At 38.2% G+C, this 20906-nt stretch overlaps 1 protein-coding gene across 1 annotated transcript in view; it reads left to right on the top strand.

The window, feature by feature from the left end:
- The first annotated feature begins 18552 nt into the window (after window positions 1-18552).
- The window catches only part of LOC103196420 (arylacetamide deacetylase-like), a 34668-nt gene continuing 32314 nt past the window's right edge, over window positions 18553-20906 (top strand). The window contains exon 1 of the mRNA XM_007940160.1: window positions 18553-18690. Coding sequence (XP_007938351.1) covers window positions 18553-18690 — 138 coding nt within the window. The remainder of the gene's footprint in view (window positions 18691-20906) is intronic.

Raw genomic sequence — 20906 nt, 5'->3', positions numbered from 1 at the left:
CAATCAAGTGCCTTAGGCATTATATAAAATAAATTTTTTAAAATAAAAAAGTTAGATGAATCACAAAGAAATAATACATCAAATAAAAAATACAGAAAATTACACAGATACAACAGAAATTTGAAGATCCTTTTGCTCAACAATGAAAATAAACTTTAAAACTTGGAAAATAAATATTTTCAGGAATATAAACTTGAATCCAAAAGATGGTTTTTAATCTAAATATTACATTATCATAGGGAAAAAAAATAGAGAATTTTGACAATGATCAAGTGCTCTCTTTCATGCTGCAAAAAATGAGAATTAAGCCATGGGAGTGAGTTCAATTCCAAGCCCAAAGAATGACTTGAGGTCATGTTGTTGTTGTTGTTGCTATGTGCCATAGAGTTGGACCTGACTCATAGTGACCCCTCCTTGGCTTTCTGAGGCAGTGTCACTACAGAAATAGATTGCCCAAGTAGTAGTTGGTGGGTTTGAACCACCAGCCTTCTGGTTAACAGTCAAGTGCCTTAGGCACTACAGTACCAGAGCTCCCACTTGGAGTCTGCTAAAAGGCCAAGGAGGCCACATCTCCTGACCTCCTCTAAAGCCATAAGAGGAAGACAGAATCACCATCAGTAGTTCAAGATCTATTCCTGTGAGGCCAGACATGCTGCCTCTCTCCAGCCATTTCACCAATTCTGATATTAACCATTCTTCCCGCAGCACCTTTCTGCTGGGTTCAATAATTCACTGCAGTGGCCACACAGAACTCACAGATTATGAGGTTTATTAGGGAAGCACCAGGCTACAATTCAAGTTCAGGAAAATGCTCAGTTTCTCTCAGCCAACAGCCTCTCATAGTCTCTCTCCCAGCAGTGTGTGTCTCTCAGTGTCTCACTCAGCAATGCATGTCCCTTGCATCTCTTTCCCAGCAGCGTGTGTCTCTCAGGAGCGCATGCCTCTTTCATCAGCACGTCCTTCTCAACCAGTCAGAGAGACTTCTGTCTTTAGAAGGCCTCCTTTTGAGCCTGGCAGAGTGGCCAAACTAGCCAATCATAACATCAGAATACTAAGCACCCGAGAGAGAGAGAGAGAGAGAGAGAGAGAGAGAGAGAGAGTGAACCTCCCAGAACATTGCTTTGTGCCACTCCCAACAGAAATAACCCAGGTGGATAACTTTTACATTCAGGAGCTCCTCAGTTGCTCACAGCAAATTCTACCATGGAGTTTACAAAGACTTATGGCTAGAAAAGCCATACCAGGTAATTTACTACACCGCAGGGTCATAATCTAGGGGGTTTTACCAGTCTCCATCAGACCAGTAAGCCTGGCCTTTTTTATGGTTTTGAGTTTTGTTCCACACTTTTCTCCCAATTTATCCAGGATCTAGTATTGTGATTTCTTTCCAAGTGGGTTACTGAAGTAACCAGGCTATATCATTCTTCTGACCTCAGGGTCATGTATAGGCTGAAGTTCTCACAGCCCACTAGTCCTTTGGACTAATTCTTTCCATGTGTCTTTGATTTTCTTCACTCTTCTTTGCTTCAGATGAAAAGAGACCAATTATTGCACTTTAGATGGCTACTAGCAAGCTTTAAAAGCTCCAGTTGCTCACCAAAGTAGCTTGTAGAACAACGTTTTTATGTACTATGCTATGCCTATTGAGCCTGATGTCCCCCTTGACAAATTATTCTGACCTTTTGTAGTATTAAATGTATAGCAACCAGTTTCTTGAAAATCACCTCTTTATTTATTTCTTCACACTATATGGCACATTTTGGGTATCCTCAAATTTTATGACAACACACTTTTTGTTTCTTTTTTTTAACCTCTCCTCATAACTCCTTTCCCGTGGCTCTCTCACTGTATACCCTCCCTACCCACACTGTCTCCATGGAAAGTTATAGCCAGTTAATATTGACTAATAATCTTTTCCAAGCTGTATATTAACCACTTTACATCCATTACCTAAAGTAATTCTTACTCAAATATATTATACCAATTCTACAGTGAGAAATTTGAGGTGCAGAGGAAAATTAACTTCTGCAAGGTCATGTAACTGAGAAGCAGAAGAACTAGAATTTTAAATGAGGAATTCTAGCCCTCTAAACATTCCTTCTAAGGAGCTCTGATGGTACAGTGCCTCAGGCATTTCACTGATAACCAGAAGCTTGGCAGTTCAAACAAACCAGCAGGTCAGTGGAAGGCAGATAGAACAATCTACTTCCATAAAGATTACTGCCTTGGAAACACAATGGGGTAGCTAGGAGATAGAATTGATTTGATAGCAGTGGTTTTGGTTTTGGTATAGAAATGATACTTCTTACTAAAACTTACCTATTTTTTCCTCTATCACCTCTTAATTTGTGATTTCAGAAATAAGCAATATAAGCAATGGTTTGAAGTTTTTGCCAAGAGACTGTAAGAGCTTAAATCACTTTTTGCAATTTTTTCCCAGATCTACAGTAGGCTTTATTTAGAACGTGGTTAGTGTAGGCTTACAAATGTAAACAAGTTATTACCTTGATTTAGCCTTAGGTTTCCCTATGTACTCAAACTTATTGTTCTTCTTTCCAAGATTAATCCCTCCAGTTGGGCATACCTGCTAAAAAATTACTTCATTTTTCAGGTCCTTTCTATAATTATGGAGAACTCTGTAATTTCTTACTCCTGTCCCCACATACACACAGATGAATGTCTTCCCCATCTATAAATTACCATACCCACTGTCATTGAGTTGATTCTGACTCATAGATACCCCCACTGGGTTTTAAAGGCTACAGATCTTTACAAAAGTAGATTACGTCATCTCCCTTCACCAGTGCAACTGGTGGGTTTGAACCTCTGCCCTTCTAGTTAACAGTCAAATATCTTACCCTCTATGCCACCAGGGCTCCTTCCTGTAAATGATAAACCTTCTTAAATAATGCCTAAAATTCTCTATGCTTTACCATTGGCCCAGCTGAAAAAAATACTCTATATTTACTCTCTCCATGTCCTTAACTTACATCAATCAACAAACCAACTACAATCTATTTCCATTTCTACTCAGTGAGCCAAGAAATAACTTTATTTGCTAAATAGAATTTATTTTAGCTCTCTGGCATCATTTTGATTAGGCAAGAGAAAACTTATCTTGCCTATTAAAGATGAACTGTGTTATTTATGGCTTCTAAAAGGATTTTTGAGCAACTATGAAATCTACTTAACTTTCTTTTCTCTCTCTTTTAATTATATTCTCTAAAGCCACTCCTAGGAAGGAAGGTTGGGCAATCTATTTCCGTAGTGATACTGCGTCGGAAACCAAAGAAAGGGTTGCTATGATTTGGGTCCGACTCCACTGCACATAAAAACAACAACAACAAAGTCCTGAGGAGAAAGGGCAAGCAGGGAAGCAACAGGGACAGAAGAGGTAGATGGTTTTGTATCATGTTGTAGAGATATCTCATTCATAGCTATTTCCTATTCATATGGGTCTCTTACTGATTCATCTCTAAAATTCCAATGCCTAGCCCAGAATTTGCTATCTAGAAGGTCTTTAATAAATATTTTTGAATGAATGTTGTTCAAAAGCTTATTTTACATACAACCTGCTAAACTTAATCTGATTATGTTTTCCTCTGATTATTGACATTTCTTTCTCTTTGCTAGATGAATGTTTCCTCAACTGTTTTCATGAAGAACAAATTTATGTAAAGGTGACTTAGTATTAATTTTTTATCACTCTTGCTGGCCTCCAATTGACTTTCAGTCTAGATATTCAAATATATGTACCAATCACTAATGCCAAAAATGAAGAAATTCAAGATTTTTACCAAGTCTGCAGTATGAAATTGATCAGATGTGCAATCAAGTTGTGATGATAATTAGTAGTAATTGATATATGAAAGTTGGAAACAAAGAAGGATAAGTAGTTGGAAAATATAGTGTTGGTGATAAAAATGACACCAGGGTTCACATAATAGAATTTTGCAAGATCAACAACCCACACAAGGGAAATACTTTTTTCAACAATGTAAGTGGCAACTGTACATGTGGTATTCATGAGCTGGAATACAAAGGAATCAACTAGTCTACATCTATGTAAAAAGACAAGGTAGAACCTCATTATCATCAGTCAGCACAATACCAAGGGCTGACTACAGAACAGGCCATTAATGGCTCATATGTAAATTAATGCTGAAGCTGAAGATAATTCAAACAAGTCCAAGTGTGTTACACTGGGTCTCTAGAGAAACAAAAGCAGTAAAGCTTATATAGAGAGGGAAAGAGAAATTATCTTAGGAAAATGGCTCACACACTTATAGAAGCCGACAAGTCCTAAGTTCTTGGATCAAACATCAAGCTGGAGGCTTTGCCTGATTCACAAGGCTGCAGGAGCTGAGAAGCTCAAGGTTGGCAGGCAATATACTGGCTGTTGACTCCAACGAGTGACAAATCCAAGATCTCCAGGCCAAATGGTGGATTGTTCGATCACAGACAGTTGTAGACAGCACAACAGAATCCCGATCCACAGAAGAATATCTCTTTTCCCAGGATGTCCATAAATATACTGGAAGCAGGCCACACCCCTAGGGTAACTCCCTTTCAATGGATTGGCTGCTCAAAACATACACATCTGATCCCATCATGGGAATAACCACATCACAACTGCTTAAACCACACAGAATTGTGGTCCAGCCAAGTTGATACACAGCTCCAACTATTACACCAAGAGAGCTAAAATATGACCTTGCATATGGGACAGCTGAATTTAGAGACCATTTCCAGAACAGATTTGATGCATTGAATACTAATGACCAAAGAGCAGATGAGTAGAAGGATTACATAAAGGATGTCATGCATGGAAAAATTATGAGGTCATTAAAAAAACAGGAAGTTAAGAGAAGACAAAAATGGATAGCAAAAGAGACTTTGAATCTTGGTCTTGAACATAGAGTAGTTAAAGTGAATGGAAGAAAAGGATAGCAATAATGGTGACACAATATGGCAAATGTCATTGATGTACCTAAGCTATAAATGTGGAAGTTGTTAAGTTGGTGACTGTCTTGTGTATGTTTTCACTACAATAAAATTTTAAAAACAATAAAAATAAAATAAAATGAGTGGAAGAAATGATGAAATAAAAGAACTTAAGACAGAAGATTTCAAAGGGCTACTTGAGAAGACAAAGTGAAGTATTAAAATGTGCAAAGACCTGGATTTAGAAAAACAACATGGAAAAACATGCTTGACATTTCTCAAGCTGAAAGAACTGAGAGAAATTCAGGCCTGGAGTTGAAATATTGAAATATTCTTTGGGCAAAATATTGAGCAACACAGGAAACATTAAAAGAAGCTAGGGAAATATACAGAGTTGTAGTGCTCCAAAAAGAATCGTATCGACCAAAAATAATTGGTCAGCATTCAACCATTTCAAGAGGTAGCATATGATCAAGAACTGATGGTAATGAAGGAAGAAGTACAATTTTCACTGCACTGGTAAAGCATAAGGCTCCAGGAATTGATGGACCACCAATTGAGATCTTTCAATAAATGGATAAAAACCTGGAAAATTTTTTTCTCTATGCCAAGAAATCTTGAAGACAGCTACCTGGTCAATGGACTGGAAGAGATTACCCATTCCAAATTAAGGTGCTCTAATGGAATGTGGAGTTCTGGTGGCATGTGCCTAAGGCATTTGACTGCTAACCAGAAGGCTGGTGGTTCAAACCCATCAGCCCGTCCTTGGAAGGAAAACTGAGCCATCTACTTCTGTAGAGATATAGCCTCAGAAACCCAAGGAGTGGTCACTATGAGTTGCTATCAACTCAACAGAGAATTTAATGAGTAACAGAATGTGTAAATTATCAAACAATGTCATTAATGTCATATGCAAATAAAGTTTTGCTGAAGATCATTCAAAGACAGTTGCAGCAGTACATCGAGAGGGAATTGCCAGAAATTCAAGCCAAATTCAGAAGAGAGTGTAGAATGAGGGATATCATTAATGATCCTGGCTGAAAACAAAGAATATTGTAAAGATATTTACCTCTGTTTTACTGACCATGTGAAGGTATTTGACTGTGTGGATCATAACTAATTATTGATAACATTGTGAAGAATTGAAATTCCAGAACACTTCATTGTTAACATGTAGAACCTGTACACAGACCAGGAGACAATTGTTCAAATAGAACAAGGGGATACTGTATAGTTTAAAATCATGGTGTCTCTTTTCACCATACTTACTTAGTCTGCATACTGAACAAATGAACTGAGTAGATGGACTATATGAAGAAGAATACAGCATCGTGATTGGAGGAAGACTCACTAACAACCTCTATTATGCTAGTGGCACAACCTTGCTTACTGAAAGTGAAGAGAACTTTGGATTACACCATAATATAAGGAAAACACAAATTCTCACAACTAGACCAATAAGCAACATGATGATAAAAGGAGAAAATATTGAAGTTGTCTGGATTTCATTTTACTTGGCCCCAATATTAACATCAATGGAAGCAGCAGTGGAAAAATCAAGTGACGTATTGTATTGGGTAAATCCATTGCAAAAGAACCCTTTAAAGTGTCCAAAAACAATGATGTCACTTTGAGGACTAAGGTGTGCCTGACCAGAGCCATGGTATTTCAATAGCCTTATATGCATGTTAAGCAGGATGATGCATAAAGAAGACTGAAGAATAACTGATGCATTGTAAATATGTTGTGGCAAACAATATTGTATATGTCATGGACTGCCAGCAGAGTGAAAAATCTATTTTGGAAGAAATATGGCCAGAATGCTCCTTAGAATTGGGATGGCAAAACTTTATCTCACATATTTAGACATATTATCAGGAGAGATTAGTCCCAGGAGAAAGAGGTCACGTTTGGTAAAATAGGGGCTCAGAAGAAAGAGAAAGAGTATCAATGAGATGGATTGACACAGTGGCTGCAACAGTGGACTCAAGCATAGTAACCACTGTGAAGATTGTGGAGGACCTGGCAGTGCTTCACTCTGTTGTACATAGGGTCACTATGAGTCAGAACTTATTTGACAGGATCTAATAAAAACACCAGCAATCTATATACTGACAGTAAGATTCATTTATTCTCTGATAGAGTTTTGAGAAAGTGAACTCAAGTCAACATGTGTTCTCATACATATAAAACAAAATACATAGGCAAGGTTTCTCAATCTTGGCATTATTGATATTTTGGGCCAGCTAATGCTTTGTTTTGAGGAGCTGTGGTACAGACTATAGAATATTTAGCTGCAATTCTAGCCTCTGATATCAATAGCACCTCTGCCCTCAAAAACACACACTGTTTACTTTTCATTTTTATTTATTTAACTTAGCACCTTCATGTGAGATTGCAACAATCCTACTCTATAATTAGGGATGAGCTGCCAGTTTTTATTTCTTCATATTTAATTAAATAATCTTGATGTATCATCCTGGAGAAATATGAAATGAACAGAGGTGACAATTCCCTTCTATGAGTCTTTGGATCCTTGCATGATCCAAAACATAAATTGAAATCAGTTTTGTCTGAAATAAATCAACTGAGTGTTAAACACCATAAAAGCATGATTAACTGCCTGTATCATAAAATTTACTTTCAGAAAGTCAATCACTGATCCAAAAACAAAGGAGATAATACATGGGATCAAAACAATAAATGCTCATAGAAACAAATTTTCCAAGAAATTTGGTTCTTTTTCTTTGACTAACGTTGCATTTTTTCCTTTCTCTAGGTATAGAGACACACTAGACTTTTTTTCTCTTAAAACTCTCTTTCTCACATTGTCACACTGTCCTTTGGATTATATTAAAAGTTACATAGTGCAATAAAGTTGTATACACTTGTCCTAGGATAGAGGGTGATGAAATATATGTTTGAATAACCTATGGTTCTGGGTGTTCAGTCTACCAGGAAATGCATATCGTTTACACAAGATGGTGTGTATTAGTTGAACTTGGAAGAAAACTGAAGTTATATAATGAAATTTCTGTTGTTAACAATTTGTTTGTATTTGATTTTACACAACAATTTGCAATTTAATTGTGAGGCAATATAGTATCTAAAACTGCTCTCTTTTCCTTTAATAAACCAAAAAACAAACTCACTGCTGTTGAGTTGGATCTGACTCATAGCAAACCTTTCTTGGGTTTCCAAGGTGGTATCACTATGGAAGTAGATTGCCCAATCTTCCTTCTGAGGAGTGGCTGGTGGATTTGAACTTCCAGCCTTCTGGTTTGCAGTCAAATGCCTTCAGCACTACACCTCAGACCTCCCTTTCCTATAACAGTACATGTTATTCTGTTTTATGAAAAGCACAATATATACAAAATGCTCAAAGTAAATGTGAGACATGATATGTGAAATGTCTTCATCTGTTTTTCATTATTGATATCACTCATTGACTACCAGAAATACTGAAATGACAGTATTGAAAATTTAAAACCTTGTAGTATTAAGAAGAAAAAAATGTTTCACATTAAAGACATAAAGTAGGTGAAGATATATATTTTCAAAGTAAATGGGAGAGAGGTAAAAGTAACATTTGCTGACAATGTATTTTAGGTCAAAGAGCAAATAAAACCAGTTGCTGTTGAGTTGATTTGACTTATAAAGTAATTTAAACAAATCTGACTGAATACATTAACTTTGAACTAATACATGGAAATCATCCTCAGTATTAACAAACCAGTAAAAAGAAATAAGACACAATTATCATAATTTTAAATAATTAAGGAATATGTTACTTCAGAAACAATAGAGTAAACTAGAAGATATAATAACAACTATAAAATAAAGAAATAATCATAATACTTCTCTGATGCAATCAGAATCTCTCTTTTTAAAATAATATTTTTCTCAGTCCATTTTAATTTCTCAGCCTGAACTTGTAGGGCTTCCACCTAGCCAAAATACCTTAGCAATAGTGTATATGAAATGCTATGTTTTTACTTCACCACTCATTTGTCAGTTTGTTGTACTTTGGTGGCTTGTGTGTTGCTGTGAGGCTAGAGTGTATGCCACTGGAATTTCAAATACCAGCAGGGTCACCCATGGTGGATAGGTTTCAGCACAGCTGCCAGCCTAAGACAGATTTGGAAGAAGGAAGGGGCTATGCACTTCTCAAAGAATTGGCCAGTGAAAACCTTATGAATAGCAGTGAAACACTGTCTGATATATTACTGGAAAACATTATGAAAAGCCCTGAAACATTGCTCTATATAGTGTTGGAAGATAGAACCTCTCATGTTGGAAGGCACTCAAAATATGACTGGAGAAGTGCTGCCTCCTCAAAATACCATCAACATTAAAGATGTGGATGGAGTAAAACTTTTGGGCTCTCCATTTGCTGATGTGGCATGACTAGGAATGGCGAAAAAGAAAACCCAGCTGCAAACATCCATTAATAATTAGAACATGGAATATACGAAGTAGGAATCTAGGAAAATTGGTAGTTGTCAAACATGAAATGGAACACATAAAGACCCATATCCTAGGCATTAGTGATCTGAAATGGACTGGTGTTTTCCATTTTGAATTAGGCAATCATATGATAGACTATGCCAGGAATGACACATTGAAGAGGAATGACTTGGCATTCATTGTCACAAAGAATGTTTCAAGATCTATCCTGAAGTACAATGCTATCAGTGATAGGCTAATACCCATATTGCACTGGGAATATCTGCAAGAAAAGACCTCTTTAAAGTGCTGAAAAGTTTTGGAAAGCCAGGGACCATGGTGGCCAGATCCAGGGGAGGGGGTCAGGGATAGACAGACTGCACTCAAGGCAGGAAAACAGAGAGGCCAGGGCCCATTTGTCTGTTAGTTTGTTGTACTGTGGTGGCTTATGTGTTGCTGTGAGGCTGGAGGCTGAAACCAGTGTTTCAAATACCAGCAGGGTTACACATGGAGTACAGGTTTCTGTGGAGCTTCCACACTGAGGCAGACTTGGAAGAAGGAAGAGATCATTCACGTCTCAAAGAATTGACTAGGGAAAACCTTATGAATAGCAGAAAAACACTGTCTGATATATTACTGGACAACTTTATAAATAGCCCTAAAACATTGTCCAATACAATGCTAGAAGATAAGCCCATTAGGTTGAAAGATATTCCAAATATGACTGGGAAAGAACTGCCTCATCAGAGTAGAACTAACCATAAGGATATGGATAAAGTAAAGCTTTCAGGACCTCCATTTGCTGACATGGCACAACTCAAAATGAGGAGAAACAGCTGCAACATCCATTAATAATAGGAACATGGAATGTACGAAGTATGAATCTTAGAAGATTGGAAGTTGTCAAAAATGAAATGGAATGCATAAAGATTGACATCCTAGGTGTTAGTGAGCTGAAGTGGATTGGTTTGGGACATTTTGGATCAGACAACCATATGATCTACTATGCTGTTGTTGTTGTTGTTATGTGCCGTCGAGTCAGCCCCGACTCATAGCAACCCCTCCTTGGGTTTCCAAGGCAGTATCACTATGGAAGTAGGATTGCCCAACCTTCCTTCCGAGGAGTGGCTGATGGGTTTGAACCGCCAGCCTTCTGGTTAGCAGTCAAGTGCTTTAGCCACTATGCTACCAGAGCTCCTGATCTACTATGCTAGGAATGACAAATTGAAGAGGAATGGTGTGGCGTTCATCATCAAAAAGGATGTTTCAAGATCTGTCCTGAAGTACAATGCTGTCAGTGATAGGATAATATCCATACGCCTACAAGGAAAAACAGTTAATACTACTATTATTCAAATTTGGGCACCAACCCCCAAAGCCAAAGATGAGGAAATTGAAGATTTTTACCAACTTCTGCAGTCTGAAATGGACTGAATATGCAATCAATATGTGTTAATTACAACTGGTGATTGGATGCAAAAGTTGGAAACAAAGAAGAATCGCCAGTAGTTGGAAAATTTGGCCTTGGTGATAGAAATAATGCTGGAGATCGCATGATAGAATTTTGCAAGACCAGTGACTTATTCATGGCAAATACCTTTTTTCAACAACACAAACAGCAGTTATACGTGTGGACTTCACCAGGCTGAATACAAAGGAATCAGACTGACTACATCTGTAGAAAGAGGAGCTAGAGAAACTGAATATCTTCAGCCAAAACAAGGCCAGGAGCTGACTGTGGAATGGACCATGAACCGCTCTTTTGCAACTTCAAACTGAAGCTGAAGACAATTAAAATAAGTCCACAAGAACCCAGATATGACTTTGATTGTATCTCACTTGAATTTAGAGACCATTTGTTCTGGTTACCTAGTGCCGCTCTGACAGGAATACACCATAAATGGGATGGCCTTAACAAACAGAAGTTTATTCTTACAATTTGGAGGCTTTAAGTCCAAGTTCAAGTGTCAGGCTCTAGGGGCTAGGTGAAAGCCCCTCAACCTTGGGGTCCAGCTCTGCCTCCTTCTCCCAGCCCACTGGAGTTAGAAACATTTTTTCACTCAGGCAGCTGCTGACTGCTGAGGCTGAAAAACCCAAGGCTCACGAGTAAAAAGGCACAGCCCTGATTTTACCAAACCACACGGCAGACCATAATTCAAGTCCATTGTAAGTCCCAAGGTCAGCAAAGTACGGCAGGCTGCTCAACAAACACATGGCTACATGCAGGGTCCAAGCATGCCATAAGCTAGAGAGCATTTCCAAGGCTTCTCCTTGTATACAGGAAACAGACCACATACCCAAAGCAGCTACTCAGCTGCTTGTGGTAGATCCCACCATGGAGTTGATTGTGTCTCATCATGGGGAATAACTACCTCCAGTTGCCCAGCCACTTAACCAGTTGACACACAAACATAACCACCACACCATCTGAAGAACAGATTTGATGCATTGAACACCAGTGACTGAACTAGATGAATTGTGGGATGACATAAAGAATATCATCCATGAAGAAAGCAAAAAGACAGGAAAGGAAGAAAAGACCAAAACAGATGTCAGAAGAGACTCTGAAACAAATGGAAAAAATGACAAGATAAAATAGTTGACCAGAAGATTTCAAAGAGCAGCGCAAGTAGACAAAGTAAATTATTATCATGAAATGTACAAAGATCTGTAATTTGAAAAACAAAAGGGAAGAACATGATCATCATTTCTCAAGCTGAAAGAACTGGAGAAAAATTTTAAGCCTCAAGTTGCAATATTGAAAGATTCCACAGGCAAAATACTGAATGATGCAGGAAGCATCAAAAGAAGATGGAAAGAATACACAGAGTCACTGTACCAAAAAGAAATAGTAGATCTTCATCCATTTCAGGAGGTGGCATATGAGCAAGAACCAATGGAACTGAAGGACGAAGTCAAAGCTGCACAGGAGGAACTGGTGAAAGACAAGGCTCCAGGAATTGAGATGTATCAACAAATGGATGCTGCACTGGAGGCACTCACTCAGCTATGCTAAGAAGTTTGGAAGAAAGCTACCTGGCCAACTGACAGGAAAAGATCCACATTTGTACCCATTCCAAAGAAAGATGATCCCACAGAATGTGGAAATTATCAAACAATATCATTGATATCACACACAAGTAAAATCTTATTGAAGATGATTCAAAAATGGTTGTGGTAGTATATTGACAGAGGACTTCCAGAAATGCAAGCTGGATTCAGAAGAGGACACACAATAAGGGATGTCATAGGTGATGTCAGATAGACCTTGCCTCAAAGCAAAGAATACCAGAAAGATGTTTACTTGTGTGTTACTGACTATGCAAAAGCATTTGATTGTTTGGATCATAACAAATTATGGGTAACTTTGAGAAGAACGGGAATCCCAGAAAACTTCATTGTACTCATGAGGAACTTGTACGTAGACCAGGAGATTGTCATTCAAACTTAACAAGGGGACACTGCATGGTTTAAAATCAAGAAGGAAGTGTATCAGGGTTGTATCCTTTCTCCATACTTATTCAATCTGTATGCTGATCCAATAATCCGAGAAGCTGGACTATATGAAAAAGTACATGGCATCAGGATTGGAGGAAGCATCATTAATAACCTGTGATATGCTAACGACTCAATACTGCTTGCTGAAGGTGAGGATGACTTGAAACACTAACTGATAGAGATTGAAGACTACAGTCTACAGAATGGATTACACCTCAATATAAAGAAAACAAAAATCTTCTCAACTGGACCTATAAGAAGCATCATGATAAATGCAGAAAAGAATGAAGTTATCAAAGACTTGGTATTACTTGATTCCACAATCAACACCAATGGAAACAACAGTCAAGACATCAGACAATGTATGCCCATTGCTGTCAAGTTGGATCCGACTCATAGCGACCCCTCCTTGGTTTTCTGAGACAGTATCACTATGGAAGTAGATTGCCCAACCTTCCTTCTGAGGGGTGGCTGGTGGGTTTTAACTGCCAGCCCTCTGGTTAGCAGTCAAATGCCTTAGGCACTATGCCACCAGAGCTCTGCAGACAATGTATAGTACTGGGCAAATTGGCTGCAACAGACCTCTGTCAAGTGCTGAGGAGCAAAGATGTCTGCTTGAGGACTAAGGTGCACCTGATACAAGCCATGGTGTTTTCAATTGCCTCATATATGAATGTGAGAGCTGGACAATGAATAAGGAAAACTGAACAACAGGCAATGCTTTTGAGTTGTGATGCTTGTGAAGAATGCTGAAAGTACCATGGACTGCTAAGAGAACTAACAAATCTGTCCTGGATGAAGAATAACCAGAACGCTCCTTGGAAGTGAAAATGGCCAAAGTTAGTCTCACATACTTTAGTCATGTTGTCAGAAGGACCCATTCCTTGGAGAAGGATATCATGCTTGGTAAGGTGGAGGGTTGATGAAAGAGGGGAAGATCTTCAAGGAGATGGACTGACACAGTGGCTGCAATGATGGGCTCAAGAATAGCAAAGATCATGGAGCTGGCACGGCACTGGGTAGTTTTTCATTCTGCTGTATGTGGAGTTGCTATGCATTGGAGACGTCTTCACGGCACCTAACAACAACAACAAAGTGCTGAAGATCAAAAATATGTCTTTGATGACTGAGGTGCACCTAATCCAAACCATGATTTTTTTCAATCACCACATATGCACGTGAAAGCTGGACAATAAATAAGGAAGATTGAAGAAGACTTGATGCTTTTGAGTTGTGGTGTTGGTGAAGAATGCTGAAAGTACTGTGGACTGCCAGAATAATGAACAAATATGTCCTGGAAGAATGGCAGCTGGAATGCCCCTTTGAAGAGAGAATGGCCAGGCTTCATCTCACCTACTTTGGTCACACTGTCAGAAGGGACCATTCCCTAGAGAAGGATATCATATTGAGTAAAGGGGAGGGTTGATGAACGAGGAAAAGTACCTCAAAGAGAAGGATTGACACAGTGGCTGCAATGGTGGACTCAGATATGGCAAAGATTGTAATGCTGGAGCAGAACCAGGCAGTGTTTAATTCTGTTTTCCGTAGGGTACTAAGGGTCAGAGCCAACTTGTCAGCAACTCAAACAACAACATGTTCTTACTGATGCTGTGGAATGGCAAAAGACCTAATTTTTCATAAGAGGATCTGACAGGAAACCCTTAAAAACAAATTTGTAAACATTTATGTTTATTTAGGTGATTAGGGAAAAAGTGGTTGTCCAAGCTTGTGGGCATCTACTTTCTTGGTGTACAAACTCCTTTGTCAGTTTTAAATAAGAAGATCTATTTACCTATCTATCTTTTCTGTCTATCTAAACAAATATTTATGTATTTTTTTTCTCTCTGTAATAGCAGGTCCTCAGTTAAAAACACCTGACTCACAAATTTACACAACTTTTTATTCCCTAATCATTTTTCTAGACTTCAACTTTAACCAACCAGAGTAAGATTTCATCATCCTTTGTTGGTTAGAACTATTTAAATGTAAATAATAGTGTTTTTCAAAGGGGCAGGACATTAAAAAACAGTGATTCTGAACATGGGAGGAAGGGATACTTCAGAATAATTTAAGTTCTTTCTGGTTTGTTTTTGGGTTTAATCTCCAGGATCCCTTCACAGCTTCCAGTTCCAAGAGTGTGATGTTTTGCCCAAGCAGTGCTTGAACTTCTCAGTTGAAAGTAAACCCTACTGAGAGTCATCATTCCTGACAGAATCTTGGTGGTGTTGGTGGTTGTGTGCCATTGAGTTGGACCTGACTCATAGCGACCCCTCCTTGGGTTTCTGAGGCAATATCACTATGGAAATAGATTGCCCAATCTTCTTTCCAAGGAGTGGCTGGTGGGTTTGAACTGCCAGCTTTCTGGTTAGTAGTTAAGTGACTTAGGCACTACGCTACCAGAGCTCCTAATGGAATCTTATATCCCTTAATTCTGTTGTTTTTTGAGGAAGGTTGTAAACTACTGAAATGAAAGAAAATGTAGAAATTTCTTGGTCAGATATAAATAGCTTTAGACCCTTGCTTTACCCAGAGAAGCCAAGAACTTGGAAGCATCTTTGGAATTTAATAAAACTCTTCTTCTGTAATGTTGTTGTTGTTGTTATTTGCCATTGAGTCGGCCCCGATTCATAGCGACCCCTTCTTGGGTTTCTGAGGCAGTATCACTACGGAAGTAGGATTGCCCAACCTTCCTTCTTCTTCTGTAATAATGGGTAAAATTTGTATTCCTTCAAACATCAGTTTTCTCATCTGCAGACCTGGTAAAACTTTACCTTACTTATAGAGTAGTTGAAAAAATGGCCTGAGGAATCCAATATAAAACTCAAAACCTGAAATATTGCTTGGGACTTGTTTTAGGCTATGTTCTCTAGAGAAGCAAAACCAATAAAGCTTATATATAGAGAGAGAGAAAGAGAAATTCATCTTAGGAAAATGGCTCACACACTTATAGAGACTGGCAAGTCCCAAGTTCTCGGATCAAACATCAAGCTGGAAGCTTTTCCTGGCTCACACAACTGCAGGGGCTGACGAACTCAAGGTTGGCAGGCAGTTGGCAGGCAGTGTACTGGCTGTTGACTCCAACGAATGACGATTCCAAGGTCTCCAGGCTGAATGGTGGATTGTTCACTCATGGACAATTGCAGGCAGCACAATAGGATCCTGATCCACAGAAGAGTGTCTTTTTTCACAGGATGTCCATAAATATATTGGAAGCCGCTGACACTCCTAGGAAAACTCCCTTTCAATGGGTTGGCTGCTCAAAATATATACACCCGATCCTATCATGTGGATAACCCACATCACAACTGCTTAAACCACACGGAATTGTGGTCCAGCCAGTTGACACACAGGTCCAACTATCACAGGACTCCTTGAGCCTGACTTCCCTTCGGGTCTGAGCCTTAAACTGTTATTTAATCCCACCTACTATTTCCTTCTGCATGAAGCATCCATTTGCATGCACACACACACACACACACCCTGTGGAAAAAGTTTTTTCAAATTATTGAAAAATAACACTAAACACAACAGAAAACCATTTCACTGGTAGTTTTCTCAGAGGAAAGAGACAAAGTAAAAAGCCAAAGTAGAACAGAAGAAGACTATGGTAAATAGAGATAATGACAATCAAAGATTGAAAATTTGCTCACTGGATAGGATGAATCCATATATCTGTACAGGATTGGTTAAAATAAGTCCCCTATTTCCTTGATCAGGAAAAACCTTCAGTTAAATTCACTAAGAATCTGACTTAGCAGGGTTACTTACATGACATAGCTCTTTACATGCATTAGATTTAGAACAGTTGAAGTGAAACACAGCGCTAATCAAAGGGCACTATAGATTGACAATTTTCATTTTACACCATCAAACCTTCCACACAGGAATCCCCTTGGCAATGCCAAAGAAGGTGGTTATTGAAGTTGTAGTCAGTAAAGCAGTGGAATACACACATAAACATACCCATGATTAGTTCTACTGAAATGAATCAGTGCAGTTAGTTAATCAGTAACAAATAGAATAAAATAGAATTATCCAAGGACGTATACTCACAGAGATAGAACTTGATAAATGAGTGAGTAAAAAAGTTTGTATTAAATTGAGAAAAAAAAAAGAGGAAGCCCCTCAATGTGACAGATTGACACAGTGGCTGCAACAATTAGCTCAAATATAGCAAGAATTGTGAGGATAGTGCAGGACCAGCCAGAGTTTCGGTCAGTTGTATATATGGTTGCTATGAGTCAGATCCAACTCAATAGCCCTAACAACAGCCCACTCCTTTGTTTGTTTGAGGAGTAAGTGACATATTTAAAGTGGTATGAAGATTAAGTGGTATAATACATTAAACTTGGCAGAAAATTTACCTGTTCCTCAAGAAAAGTTTTGTGAAATTTGAGGAACTGAACTTTTAGGCACTTAGTAATCTGAACTACCCATATTTTGTCATACCACCATTTCAAAAGATAGTTTCTAGGTCTCACGGTTCTTACATACTTCTGCCTGGAAATGATTCACACAGTCATATGCTTTTGGTCAGTATTAATCCCATACCCTCACTCACAGCAAGGAATCTAAAATGTAAAGAGGGACATTTGGATATTCAATGAACAGTAATTGTCTTTGCCACTGCCACTTAGTTTTGTATGATCTTGGAATATTTTCTTAATCTTAATTGCCTATCTGTAATAGAAGATTATTTATATAATGGAACAAATAAAGTTTTCAATGTGATCCTATAGAAGACTGAACTGGCTTCACTACGTACTATTGAATGAGCTTCTGCAACTTCCTGAACTTTCATTAGTCTTTCCTAAGACAGGTCTTAGTCTGTCTCTGTCTCTAATATGAGAATAATTCTATTGATAGGATTGAGTAACATTAAATGCTTTAGTTCCCTGCCAGGGATTAGATACCTCACAAACTGTTATCTCCATGGTTGGAGTCCTTGGGTGGTGTAAACCATTAATTAGCTCACTGGTAACTGGAAGGTTGGCAGTTTGATTTCCCCCATAGGTGCCTCAGAAGAAAGGCCTGGTGATCTACTTCTGAAACATTAGCCACTGAAAACCCTATGGAGCACAGTTTTACTCTGATACACACAGGATTGCAAAGAGTCAGACTCAATAAGACAGCAACTAATAAAAACTGATATATCCATGATATTGCATTAAATTAACATAATTATTATTCACTGATAATTATAATTATGGCAAGATAATAAAAGTAATATATAAGAGATGTGGCCATCTCTATCTTACTTTATAAAAGCTCCCCAAATTTTGAAATTATTTTGTTTGTTTTCCTCTACACTAAGATTTGTTATTTGAGGTTTCCTGTGGCCTTCCTTTTATAGTTAAAATATTGTGTATTTTGTGCAGTAAGTATTTGTTTAAATGACTGCTTAGCAACTTAGTAAGGCTGTTGGATTTGGCAGAACTTGCAGACAAGAAGTATTCTTTGTTTTGCAGTGAGTGCTCCTTTTACTTTTATTAAGTGTACTTATTTCTGGGCTCCAGACAGCCTATGAAACGAAAAACTGAGCTATGAACTTTATACTCAGTTAGTTAGATAATGCCTTATCACGGGGCTTGAGCTTACTGTGTTGAATACTCCCCAACTTTATTTACTGTGCAACCAAAGTAGAAAGAACAGAAGGGAAAGATCATGGGAAGAAAAACTCTTTTGCTTCTGATTGTGGGAGTCCTCCTGGCATATTATGGTTACACACCTCTCCCAGATAATATTGAGGAGCCCTGGAAAGTGATGTGGATAACCACACATGTGAAAACTCTAACACATTTGGTAAGTTAAGAATTTTGTCAAGGGTGTATTTAGCAGTATGACCCAAAGGAAAAAAAAAAAAAATTCCTGCTTTATTTTTTCAAAATTTTTGCTCTCTTAGAATTGTTGCTTTCAAATTTTGCTTGCTGACTTTATGTATTTATCATTTAATATAGACTCTTAACAGAATGAATATTGAGGAAGTATTCAGGCAATTTTAATTTTAACTATTAAACAACGCAATGTGTGGCTTAGAAAAACAAAAAGTCTTACAAGTTTAATGGCAGTAATACTGTTAGAAAAAAAATATTTAGAGTATGAACATATTTTAATGTGTGAAATTCAGAATGGTAGGACCAAGTAGCACTGTGATTAGTTACTGCATTGTATGCAGTAATCTTGGATTAAATGTAAAAATGAATTCTTGCTTAAATATTTTATAAACCTTGTTACACCAAAGAGAACTGCATCAATATGATTTGCAGCTGTGAGGGATGAGCTCCTGTGGTGACAGGTCAGCTGGATGAACAAATGCCATCTTGGTGTCCATGACTGGCCCTCAAAGACCTGTGGTTCTTCCCTAACCAAAAATAAATAAATAAAACAACCAAATTCATTGTCAGCAAATCAATTTCAACTCATAGGGAAACTGTGAACCTGTAGAACTGACCACTACAGTATTTAAGGCTATAATTCTTTATAGAAGCTGACTTCCACATGTTTCTTCTGCAGAGCAGCTGATAGGTTAATGTCATTGACCTTTTGGTTGGCAGCTAAGCACTTTAACCAGTGAGGCACCAAGTCTCTTCAGGTTCTTTTCTAATGAGGCTACTTACTTGGCTATGACACCATGCTGTATGCCTTTTAACTTTCTCCATAGCAAATTGCTCCCTATAGCAAAGGAATCTTCTTTTCTAAAGGGTGCCGAGCAATTTTTCTTGAGAAAGAAAATGTTGTTGTTAGTTGTTGTTATTTGCCATAGAGTCGGCCCCGACTCCTAGCGACCCCTCCTTGGGTTTCCAAGGCAGTTATCACTATGGAAGTAGGATTGCCCAACCTTGCTTCCGAGGAGTGGCTGGTGGGTTTGAACCGCCAGCCTCCTGGTTAGCAGTCAAGTGCCTTAGGCACTATGCTACCAGAGCTCCCGAGAAAGAAAATAGTAGTAGTAAATTTAAAAGCCAGTAGCTGAACATTGTTGTTGTTGTTGTTGTTTGCCATCGAGTCAGCCCCGACTCATAGCGACCCCTCGTTGGGTTTCTAAGGCAGTATCACTACGGAAGTAGGATTGCCCAACCTTCCTTCCGAGGAGTGCAGTCAAGTGCCTTAAGCACTATGCTACCAGAGCGAACATTAGGAGTAGATAAATAAGCTGTTGACCGAGAACTGTCCACTACACTAGGGAGTCCATGCAGTTTTTCTGTTATTATTTTTAATTTCCTTTTTTTATGTTTTTTAGGAACAACAACAAAAAAAGCTTATGCATTAAGAAAAGAAATGTGGCTCTCATTTCAGTCCCTGTCCAAACCATTTTCACTAGCCACTTTCTCTAAGTGTATATCTTTATTCATGCCTCAGGAAAGTATATGTATTTAGTAGTACAAATGTTCTGAATTCCTTATCCTTAAGTATATAAAGGATAGCCTATTCGCTTCTTGATTCTGAATGGCTTTTAATTTTTTTTTTCACTTAATATCTCCTAAAAGTTATTTCCTATCAATACACATAAAGGTCCTCATTCAGTTTTTAAAAATATAATGTATGAGTGTATGTAGTTTTTCTTCTTTCAGCTATTATGTTACTGAAAAGCCATCAGATGTTTCCAGATTTCTGATACTATAAGCAATATTGTCATTAGTAACCAAATAGACTTTTTAAAAAAAATTTTATTGTGATTTGCGTAAAAATTTACAGAGTAAATTCATCTTCCATACAGCAGTTCATATATACTTTATCTCATGACATTGACTGCGATCTCTCACAATGCAACATCTCTCCTCCCACTTCCTCCCCATTAGCTACCTCTTCCTTGTGTCCTTCTCTCCCATGTGTTCCTGCCCCCGGGGAGCTGTCTCCCTGTGTATACACAGCTTTTCTATTCTCCAATGATTGATCTCTCCAAGGAGTGTATCTACCTAACGTAAATGTTCAGCTCATATGGCAATCGTTTGTTTGGTTGGAAGCCACAGGAGTGGGTTCAGTTCCAGGCTTGAAAGGCAGCTAGGGGCCATAGTTTCAGG

Source organism: Orycteropus afer, unplaced genomic scaffold (assembly GCF_000298275.1).
Source record: "Orycteropus afer afer isolate SDZICR_OR568_19922 unplaced genomic scaffold, OryAfe1.0 scaffold00066, whole genome shotgun sequence".
Lineage (NCBI taxonomy): Eukaryota > Metazoa > Chordata > Mammalia > Tubulidentata > Orycteropodidae > Orycteropus > Orycteropus afer.
Note: the sequence above shows the minus strand (reverse complement) of the source record. Positions and strands in the feature narration are given on the sequence as shown.